This window comes from Biomphalaria glabrata, chromosome 14 (genome assembly GCF_947242115.1).
Source record: "Biomphalaria glabrata chromosome 14, xgBioGlab47.1, whole genome shotgun sequence".
In the NCBI taxonomy this organism is placed as follows: domain Eukaryota; kingdom Metazoa; phylum Mollusca; class Gastropoda; family Planorbidae; genus Biomphalaria; species Biomphalaria glabrata.
In genome coordinates, this window is record NC_074724.1 from 24,230,647 (window position 1) to 24,242,264 (window position 11,618).

The window sequence follows — 11,618 nt, forward strand, 5'->3', positions numbered from 1 at the left end:
ATTATCATCATCATTATCATCATCATCACCATTATCATCATCATTATCATCATCATCATCATTATTATCATTATTATCATCATCACCATTATCATCATCATCATCATCACCATTATCATCATCTGTCTCTTGACTGTCGTCGTTGTGGCGCTGTGACAGTTCGAGTAACCAAATCCCTCCATTGTGTTCGGGTCAGCAGCTGTTCTTAATTGGATATCAAGAGAGATGCCGGTCCATTCTTTTACAATGTCCAGTCAGCTTTTCTGTGAACGATTTTGTTCCTGCCACCTCCACTGTGCCTTGAAGGACGACTTGAGACAGTGAGTCATGTCTTTGAGTGAGATATAAAGAAATGTATTTTAAAAATTGGAATCTACAGAAGAAAATGTTTCAATGCATACGAAACAAATATTTCGAGTAGTTTATTCAAATTTAAAAGCAATTTCATTAACATTTACTTTTCTTTCTTTATCAAAAGTATTATAAAGCGTATGAGGGAAATAATATCTGAATAGGACAGTAATACTAAAGCACATGTCAAAAAAGCGATTCCAGTTGCTCCAATCACTTGTGAAGAAATTCTTGTATCAGGAACTGAGATCCGAGCTCGCTTATAGGATGAAAGTCCTTGATAGTCCTCTTTCAGAAAAGAAACAATGGCTTCCGTTTTCTCGTGGATGTCTGGCGTTGATGTAGCCAGCGTGTTCTTGGCTGGGGAAGTTGTTACACTTGAAGACGACGACGATGAAGTTGGATCTGCAGTGACCTCTGTGAAAGATTCTGGTACGATAGTGGTGACATCTTGAGATATGCTTGAATTATGATGAGATGTATCCTGGTTCGTGACCTCAGTAGATGTGACAGTTTGTTCTGTGGTCAGTGTATTGTCGCATGAATCTTTATGACGATTTCGAAGTCTTTGTAAGTAGATCTCGTGTGGGAACTGGAGAAAACAACAACAAAGCCAACAATGTTTAATTTTACAGCATGTACAGGATACAAAAAATAGATCTACGTTTAATTTTATTTTTTTATTTTTTTTGCATCGTAACAATACCGTATTGTTTAAAGCACATTCCTCTAATTCTAATAGTTTTATTTAATTAAACCTTTACTTGTGGCTGAATGCAGAGAGCAAGAATTATATACAGGACTAAAATGGATCATACTCATATATAACTTCTACTTCGTGGGCAAGGACGAGCATATTTCTCATCAATATATATATAATTCTCTTCATGGCTCAAGAGTTTGGACACCACGTACAGGAGAGATCACTCTTTTATTTCTGCAAGTTGGATGGACTAGAGCTACCCTACGAAAAAATTAAGAAGGGGGGGGGGGAGAACAAGAAGTATTCACCCGTCATTAAATAACAGGGCCGGACTTAACCATGCGAAACGGATTTCGCGGGTCCTGTTTGGGTAGGGATACGGATAATGAGTGAAAATTAAGAGTTTGTATTAGAACAAAAATCGTCTTTGCATTTTATTCATTTTTTACTACGTACAGAATTACTACACGAGTCTTCCATGTAACGAAGTCATAAAGTATATCATAAGAATTCTGTTTCCTACACAGATCACGCTCAATAGCAAGAATTAACTAATGTTTCAATCTATCTACGAGAATTGTTGACCTCAAATAAATCTTCAATAGTTTGAGGCGCGAGAAGCTTCTTTTCCCAGATTACACAATTACCGGTATTGCTTAATGCCGTTTTTTTTATCGCGCGTAGGATTGGCGTTTTCCATATTGAATGGCACCCAATAATGACAATTTTTTTTTGTCTATATATTTCAGGACATTTGTATAAGTTTTCAAAAGATTTTAATAATTTCAGGATATTTCCAGGACTTTTTCGTATATTTTGCAATTTTAGGAGATTTCCAGGAGCACCTGGTAAATCGAGAGGAGGCCCCGGGAAATCTGTTATAAGTTATAAAATGGTTTAATTTAATAATTTATACACCTAGAATTAGCGCGAGTCCTATGAAAGTGCGGGTCCTATGAAAATGCGGTACTCACTGCGGTCGCATAGGTTGCAGTGGCCTCAGGCCGGCCCTGCAAAATAGCGGAGTACGCTACGCCGCCGTTTGACTAGTTTCCTATAAACTAGAAGATGTCTGTAAAGTCCAATCCTCACTTTAATCCATACATGGCATAGGTAAGTTGGGTCTACAGCAGATAAGCCTGCTTCTTCTCTCAGCTTTTTGTTGGCGAATGTTTCATGCTGGACGCTCTCCTTGCCTAGTATTTTGAAATTCCGACATTCACGGCTTCACGCATGAGGAGCGATCGAGAGCTAGTGTTTCCCAGCAGTTAATGTCAATATCGCTCTCCTTCATGGAGTTCAAGGGTGTCTTTGCAAACCCCTCCCCTCCCTTTCCGAGAGCGCTTTCCTCACACAGCTTACCATCGAAATTGGGTGGCGTTGTGGCGTGGATACTGTTCATACGTGACAACTCTATTGAAAACAATAGTCTATGGCACACATACAAATAGAGAGAAACGAAACATCTGACAGACTGGACAAATACTTGGAGAAGAAACAAGCAGTGATGTATACCAAAGAACTAGCTGAAGTGAATAAACCTTTAGAGATTACTAGAATCCAAAGTGGAACCGATTCAGACTAAACTTGCAACAAGAAAAATTAAAAAAAAAAGGTTACAAAGACAGTTTGTGTGGAAACACAAACTCAAATTCGGCCCCCGAAGTGGTCCATCCAGGCAGGTAAAAAGGCAGGTTTCAATATTATCAGAATGAAATTCTATCAAATACAAATGAATGAAAATAATGGAGAAAAAAAGGTTAACAGATCTTGAGTGGTGCCCCAGCGGTCCAGCAGACCATAGGATAGGTGAAAGTGAATGTGAAGTTAGATGTGAGCCTGGCCTAACTGATGTCTTATAATGAATATCTAATTGATCTAATCGTTTTGTAAAGGACAACCTCTTATTCCTCAAGAATGAAACATTTCCGAGAAAATTTTTTAAAAAATCTCCCCCACCCCCCAGATTTTCAATCTCAATCTGCCATTTAATAGTATATAATCCACTGCAGTTCACGCGATTATATGAAAAACTACTTATTAGTTATTGTTTTATGCATACTAAATTTTTTTTTCTTTAAAAAAATAGTAAACATTTATTTGTGTGTAAATTTAGTACTTAATTTAACAGAACTTACATAACTTAGCAATAAAAATGTAAAAAAAAAATAATTATTTTTTTAAATCTACAACCGTTTTCATAAAGGTGTTAAAAATATGGTAAATAGTCGCCTACCCTAATAAAGAGCCTCAAGTGTTTGTTACTATTAATAGAGAATAGTGGTGTATTTTTTTAGAAAAAAACTGCTTTTGTAAGTAATTTAAAAAATTAGATTTTTCGGTTTCAGAAAAGAAAAAAGTAGCCGTTGCATTAGAACTTTGAATGGTCTTAAATATTGTGATGTCGGACTTTTACTACCTTTTCTAGTTTACGAGATCGAAACGGGACGGTCGGACAAGAGGACAGACGGACAGACAGGCCACACAAAACTAAAAGCGTCTTTTCACCTTTCGGGGGCCGCTAAAAATACTCTAAAATAGAAAACTTATATTAAGTGTATCATTTAATAAAAATAAAACTGAACGACCTGATTTCGAACTCGTGGGCCAAAGCCTTCTCAGGCTTGTCAAGCCAACACGTAAACCACTCTGCTCTCTAAGCCTCAGACGACGATTAATTCAGCTTATAACACCACTTCAGTCCAGTACAATTTATTTCTCTTGATTGAGATACCAAGCAAAATACATAATTACCTATAGTTAATTAACTAGTGGTTATATTTTTCACTTTCACCTATCCCTTGGTCTGCTGGACCTTTGGGCAACACACAGGATCTGTCAACTTTCTTTCTCCATTCTTCTCTGTCATTTGCCTTTGATAGAATATCATAATGATATTCTTTCTGAAAATATTGAAACCTGCCTTTTTTCCTGCCAGGTGAACCACTGTCGCCAGATTTATGCTGCATACTTTACTAAGGGGTCCAATAATGGCCCCCGAACACCAATTTAGAAAACTGGCTATATATAGAGCTACTTGAGCTGCGCCGTTAAGAAACTCCGCTACTTTATAAATAAGAACAAATATGAAGTAGAAATCTCAGATATGCATGGATTTTTAAGTAATGAGATCCTTGTTTAAAATTAGTCATAGATATTACAGTAGAAAGTCACGGATCTAATGAACATTTTTTTTTTTAATTTCCACTCTTTTGTAGCTGAGAGCTCTACATCGTCCTATGGACGTCGTATGCAAACAATGTTACACAAAACATTTATTTGACTCTATTTCTATACTTTGAAAATATTCTTTAAAAAAAATTAGAAAGTCAAATGTATAATAGATAAGAAAATATTTGAAAGTAAATTCAAATAAATAATTTTGATGTTTGGTTTGAAAATGTGTGACATTGTTCTGATGATATAAATATATTTAATAAATAAAAGGAGAACTTGTTACTTACATTTAAATCGTTAGAAGAGATGGCGATGTCTGAAACACCCACAGAATGACAGAACACTGAAGTGTCACCTTGACCTAAAAGGTACGCTCCAAACATGACTTTCTTATCTTTGAGCTGTAGATGTAGGTAAGTGACTTCACTGGGAAGTCTGGTGGAACATCCGGAGTAGTTACTTCCTGAGGTAGTCAACAGAGTACTATTTCAAGAGGTCAATAAAAGAAGAAATCTACTGCACACAAGTTTCAGTCTATGGTTTTATTTTCTGTCTTTTTCAAAGTTTAACATTCATTAACGCATGAACATACCGGGAATACTTTGACATGTCCACTCTAATGACGTATCATTGGTCACTAGATCTAAAGGTAAAGTGGCCTCAGCTATAATATAAATATTGACTGCATAGGCATCAGGAACTTTGGCAATATCATATTCATCTCTCCAGAGACTTGATGGTAACAACGAAGTCATACACGTGTCTAGGTGGCCACCTTAGAAATATATAGATACATGTCACTTTAACATCGATATTATCCATATTGGTGGACCAGACAGACACGCAAAGTAATAACTACGGAATATGGGGATTTATGGCGAACTGTTGTTAGTGGAGACAAATAGCTCTTTGACATATCCCAGATATGTGTACAGGCCAGCTAGAACGATTGGTGTCTCTTATAGTCATCTTAGGTACCGAGCTAGTTGACTGATGTGTGATGTTGGATCTGTTGTCGGCTGACAATGTAGAGTTAAGAACACTGACTAGTGAAGACTGACTAGTGTACACTAGCTACAACTAGAAGTTTGTTCCATTCCTACTTTTTTTGCTGGATGGAAACGTAAAACGTTCAAAGCTGGTCAAACCTTGGAAGCGCAAGTGTGCAGCGTGTTAGAAATGTGGAATGGTGCACAAGTGTGCAGCTTGTTAGAAATGTGGAATGGTGAACAAATGTGTGCAGCGTATTAGATATGTGGAATGGTGCACAAGTGTGCAGCGTGTTAGAAATGTGGAATGGTGCACAAATGTGTGCAGTGTGTTAGAAATGTGCAATGGTGCACATATATTTTAATATTTCGGTCAATGTTAGTACTATTATGACTAAATAACATTTTGTTTTATTGTTTTGAACTTTATTGGTAGGGAAAAAAATTACGCACAAAATATCGACCAACCTGAAAGTCTTGTGGAAATCTGATAGACATAAAAACTTGCATTGCCATAAATACGATAAAAGTGTCTGTTGTTCAAGGATTGTTGGTGGATGTCACCAGTAGAGGGTAGCAGGAAAGAGATGGGCTCAACAATAGGCTAGATGAACATTGAATTAAAACACATGAGTTTTACTTATCATTTAGTTCTATCTACAATTCATCTAGTTCTATCTACATTTTATTTAGTTATGTCAACATTACATTTAGTTATGTCTACATTTCATTCAGCTATGTCTACATTTATTTTAATTAAATCTGCATTTTATTTAGTTCTGCCTACATTTCGTTTAGTTGTGTCTACATTTTGTTTAGTTTTGTCTACATTTCATTAAGTTATATCTACATTTCGTTTAGTTATGTCTACATCTTATTTAGTAAGGGGACATTATACTGCTTGAACATTTCCCTATATTACTTTTAAAGTTATTTTCCTTTATTTATTTATCTTAAAAATGAAACACTTTTGTCTACATGTAAATCTGTAAGTCAATATAACTCACTATAATGACGTAGGTCCAATCAAAGACTGCCTGACATTGAATGATAGTCTCTGTGCTAGCAGGGTCTATGTCTGTAGGAAATAGAAAGTAGTCCTCACCAATAGATGCCAACGGAAGGATTATGTCTAGTGTGGAGTCTATGTCCATCTGGTCAGTCCTAGACTGGAATTTACAAACAAAAATAAGCATATCTCTATATTTTCTAACTTAGACGTCAGTAGTTTTAAAAAGCTTTCATTAATTCGCTCCATCTGTCTGTCTGGGTGGAATGTTTTACACGCTATTTTTACCACTTCCCATTCTCGTATCGAGGTGAAACTTTAAACAATTATTCATTGTCGATGACAACATATGAATCAATAAAAACAAATAAACTAATTAGTTATTTAATTCGTCCAAATTAATTAATTTTGTGTATGTAGGCCTACAAATAAATTTTTTTGAATGTTATTACAATATATATAAATCCTTTTTTTTAGGGGGGGGGGAGGGCAAGGAGTACTCAGCGTTAGGAAAATTCTAGAAGGGGTACGCATAAGTCAAAAGTTTTGAAAACACTGGTATAGTGACTTAGGTGTTACTGTATTAATGTCCAGATTACCAGTCATGACTGTATCATCATAGTACAATTATGTTTCACAGAGATTTATTTTATATTTTACTCAAGGTTTTGTACTTTTCCCAAACAAAATAGTGAGAGGTCCAACGTACCCCTAGTGTTCCCAGAGTCACCAGAGCAGGTGTTGTAGCATACAGATAGGTTCCATTGAGATTTGATCGTTGGTTTATATTCAAGGACTGGTGCAATGACTCTAGGCTTGCTGTTATAGTGTCAACACTGCTGCAGAAGATAAAACAAAAACTTCTGCTGAAGAATAAAGGATGGAAACAGAAAGGTTCTAGTACAGTTCTCCACTAGAAACAATGTCTCAAGGCACTGAACTAACTGGTTTTTTGTCTTTTATTTCCTCATCTTATTATGTTTATTTTATATTCTATTATTTTCTATAAGTTCTAGGCTTAAACTAGTAACCGAAAATAAAACAATTAAAAACAATACCAAAGTTGCATTTATATATCCAGAATTATAATATAACAATAATATTTAAAAACACTAAATATAAGAAAATGTGTACGCCCATTAGTAAGATCCCCCATTTGAGTAACTAGTTTTAAACAGAAAATCTACTACTCCTTTTTAAATGTATTAATGAACGGTATCTTTAGTAGCAGTAATTATCATCATCATCTTCATCATCAAACTCTATTTGGATGAAGGCTTTCAAAATCTCTAGACAACAGCCTTGCGCTTGTGCGTTATGCATGTGTGTGTTTCCAAACAAGTCAAGAACAGAAAGTTGGAAGATACGAGACATTCATAAAGAAATGGAGCCAAGGTTCCATCTACGATGCATATTTCACTGTGAGTCAAAATATGGTTTCATCCTTACATACAAGAAAGAGTAGTCTTGACTTAGGACTAACTTACCCAAACCTTATGGGACTAGTGCCAAGAGAGACTAGACTTGACTTAGGACTAACTTACCCAAACCTTATGGGACTAGTGCCAAGAGAGACTAGATTTGACTTAGGACAACTTACCCAAACATTATGGGACTAGTGCCAAGAGAGACTAGACTTGACTGTTCTTGGACGTTGAGAATCACTGTAATGTTATTTATTCCAGTGGACATTGATGTGATTGTTAGAGATGTTGATTTATCTATGGAATTGTCATTAAAATTGTATAAAACAGATTTCACCACAGCAAATAACAATTTTTAAATAAACCTTTAAAATCAAAGAAGAGATTTCATATGTGCATGACTTAATGGACTAATAGTTCTCTTATTTTCTTTTTTTTTCCTCTTATAAACCATACATTTCAAATAAAAAGCAAACCTCTTGTAATAATGTAAAACTACTGTCAGGGGCAGGTATGGTGAGAGTGAATATGTTACTTTGATATTTTGGTCTGATAGTCATATCCCCTTGTTTAAGTACTCCCAGGTTATGAATGTGAATAGTCTTGCACGTGTTATGAACTGAATGGTTTAGTCTTCCTTGAATGTGCGAGAGAGTGTGTTAGTCAGTGAGGTCTTGTCCCAGGTCCAGGAAGGTTGGTAGGTTGCTTCCTGGACTGGTGGTTGTTTATTAATATTAATATTTATCGTGTATTATTTTTGATCTATTGGATATTAAAGTATTATTTGTTATTCATGGATCTGAAGTCGAAGTTGAAGTATATTTAGCATTAATTGTTCGTGATTGTAATTATTAAGTACACCCCTAATGAGCCAAGGGAAGCAATAAAAAGGAACTCGACGACTACCTGGAAGACTGAGCCTGGCTTGTTTAATTGAACATGTACGGAAGGGTGACGAAGGATATTCTCCTAACTTTCTCTCAGGGATCTCAAGATTGAGAGAGAAAATGTCTACCGTTTACGTGGTGATACTTCTATGTATGACATTCAAAGATCTTCGGCCATTCTAGCAAAGCGTTCCGCGCGGGGTCGTTTCCCCTTGTGCGGCATTACACGGGCATAGTTAGCGAAATCTACGAGTCTACGGCTGGTCCGTTGACCTCGTCTTAGTCTGACACGACATTGCCAGCAAGTTTTTAAAAAACATGGTTACTAATTGTTTATTTATGGTAGCAGTAGTTTACTTATTTGGAGTGCAGATATCAATGCTTAGCGAACGATTGTTATTGCTCTACTTAAATTGTATTGTATTTAGGTATTTCAAATATGTTTTATAAAAATTCGATTTTAGAAAAACACCACATTCGTTGTAAAAAAAAAAAAATAAGTGGTGTTCTATACGGTCCTCTTGTTTGATTCTTTGTTTACATGTTGTAGATGCCATTCAGAAATGGACGGTAGAGGATAGCGGAGGGCAGGGTTCAAACCAGAAACCATCGAAACGACAGTCCAGATAGAGTACCACACAGCCTGGTAGCTATTATACTAACATACCTAGTTTGATATTAATAAATAATCATTGTAACCAGTTTGGAAGAAGTTCTTTTTTTTTTTCAATTCCATTACCTAACACTTCCTTCATAGTCAAAGGTCAAAGGTGATCAATAGACGGAAGTTGAAAGTTCACAAGCAAATTATTTTTTTTTAAAGTTTATCTAAAGGGAAGAGCTCCGTCCTTATAACTATCTCTCAATAATGTAGAAGTTATTTCTTTTATTCGATATCAAAAAAAAATTATCAATATTTAATTGACTAAATGGTTTATACTTTTAACTGATTCATGTTTTGATAGGTGCAATAACTGTTTCAACTTGATCCTAGACTCGATGTGGGAGAAATACAGTGTACAATTATCTAATAGAAAGAAACCCTACATATTTAGCCATATTTATGATTACTGACGGATTAACCCTCCTTTGTTTGGTATCAACAAAATAATTTATTACCACTAGTGATTAACTAATTGGTTGATTTATTTTGTCGATTAATGTCATATCTATCCCAATGAATAATTAATCTGAGAATTGGTGTGGGAGAAATAAGGTGTACAAACGTTTTATCCGACAGACAGACTGAGTGGATATAAGATTTGTAAAAATTGAATTATTTATTTCAAGCTAACATTACGCACATTGTGGTATGGTTGGAATGTCTTGGGTTCAATCTATATTGTGGCCAATTTTGTTTACCCCTTTTTTGAAACGGCCAATAAAATATAAATGTTCAGCTTACTGTATAGTTTGAAGTTTGAATATAAAGTAAGGAACAATTGTTGAAACCATTTCCTATTTCTTCTTGTTTTTATGTTTCTCTTACCTTTCGTGGATGGAAAGTTATGTGACGTTGGACGCGTTGACGAATACATGAAGGAAGGGTACAGCAAGGTGGAACTCATTGCTGTTTGGTCCATTATATACAGAATAATGGTCACTGGCTGGCTAGAGTTGATCTCAATATACTGGGAATAGACGCCTGGAAAAAATAGATAAATCTTTATGTTAACAAATTAGATAAGGTAAGATAAGATAAGAAGAGATATAATAAGATAATAATATTGGTCCCAACAAAAGATAATTCAACTGCCCACCTCAGTATTACTACTATACCAAATATTATGGTTATTGCTGAACCACCCCCAAAAGATTGAGCGAAAATGCGACATAGCCTACAAACCTCCGATCTTCAAACACTCATTATATACACATACTTAGTTTCTGTCATCGAGGTGACCACAACATGTGCGTGGCCGTATGTCGTAGGAGGTCGCCTCTGTGCTCCTTGGTCTAGTCATATATTTGTGTAAGTGTAACCTAAATTGTATTTTAATACCCACATTTTTTCTATAAAGATTTATGTATGATATCCTCTCGACATTGAAACATTACTTGAAGAGTGCCCTAAACCGCTTTCATTAAAATACAGGTTGACAGCTGTTCTTGGTGCCAGAGGGAGCTTTGTTATATGCGCAGAGCTCACGTTGAAGCTGACCTTGAACCAGACAACGACACGGTCATTAAAGTTAGAAGTCATTTGAAGTAGCCCTTGTTGAGTTCCTGCTCTGGACAGCCTGGGTAAAGCTGCCACGTACAGCCGGGGGTCAAGATCCCTGACAACATCTGTTTAAGCATAAAAATCAACATAATAGAGTTAAACAGATTATTTAGTTATACCAGTTTTGTTAATAAAGAAATATGGTTCACTTAAAATACTAGAAACTAGTGTTTGGTTAGTCGCACTGACGACATGTTACCACAACAATAAGGCTAGTGTTCGAGTCCGAAGATTAATGAGGATGGTAGCATTTCCCGTGGCTACGAGGTCCGAGCTGTGCCACATCCAGGGCAAGTATAACCTTTGTCCGCCGGCGGTCTATTAAAATTATTATTACACTGTTAATATTCATATGTAATCCAATGAACTAATGGTTATGAAGATATAGTTAAATGTGAACATGGTCTAAGCGATGTTATTTATAGGTGATCTAATTAATTAATTATTTTTTTTTGCAAAGAACCAATCTCTCATTCAAAGTCTCAAGGAAGAAACTTTTCCGTTTAGTTAAATGCACTTGGCTTGTAAAAATAGAAACACTGCTTAGTGATTGTTGTTTTAAATTATATTCGATACTAAATGAATTTTATAGCTTGTCAAACAAAAGTAAACATTTTATTTAAAACTAGCCAGATATGACCCGCGGCCTGCCGGCTTAGTTTGAGTATTACTGAATGTTCCATTCACATTTTTATTTTGCCACGAAAATAAAAATAGATTATGAAAATCACTAAATCTATCTTCATTTTACTAGCAGTAGTTTCTTTAGCACTACAATTCCATGATCCTTCTCCAAAATCCTAAGACCTACAGTTTTTAGTTTGTGTGCTCCTATTCGAAAGCGTCAGTCTGTG

The 11,618-nt window shown here is 35.6% G+C and overlaps 1 protein-coding gene across 1 annotated transcript; it reads right to left on the bottom strand.

Moving 5' to 3' along the window:
- Positions 1-454: 454 nt before the first annotated feature.
- On the bottom strand, positions 455-11,389 carry LOC129922708 (uncharacterized). The gene is made up of 8 exons (XM_056009642.1): positions 10,030-11,389; positions 7,830-7,950; positions 6,939-7,068; positions 6,228-6,389; positions 5,689-5,824; positions 4,824-5,006; positions 4,519-4,694; positions 455-943 (listed from the first exon to the last, which is right to left on the bottom strand). The coding sequence occupies exons 1-8, from the start codon at positions 10,121-10,123 to the stop codon at positions 455-457; spliced, it is 1,491 nt and encodes a 496-aa protein (XP_055865617.1). The 5' UTR covers positions 10,124-11,389.
- Between the last annotated feature and the right edge of the window lie 229 nt (positions 11,390-11,618).

Coding starts and splice junctions, on each gene's coding strand:
- LOC129922708 (XM_056009642.1), bottom strand. CDS start 10,123: ATGGACCAAACAGCAATGAGTTCCACCTTGCTGTACCCTTCCTTCATG. Junction 6,390..6,938: donor TGACTCTGGGAACACTAGGG/GTACGTTGGACC, acceptor TGTAAATTCCAG/TCTAGGACTGACCAGATGGA. Junction 5,007..5,688: donor GATTTCCACAAGACTTTCAG/GTTGGTCGATAT, acceptor TATATTTCTAAG/GTGGCCACCTAGACACGTGT.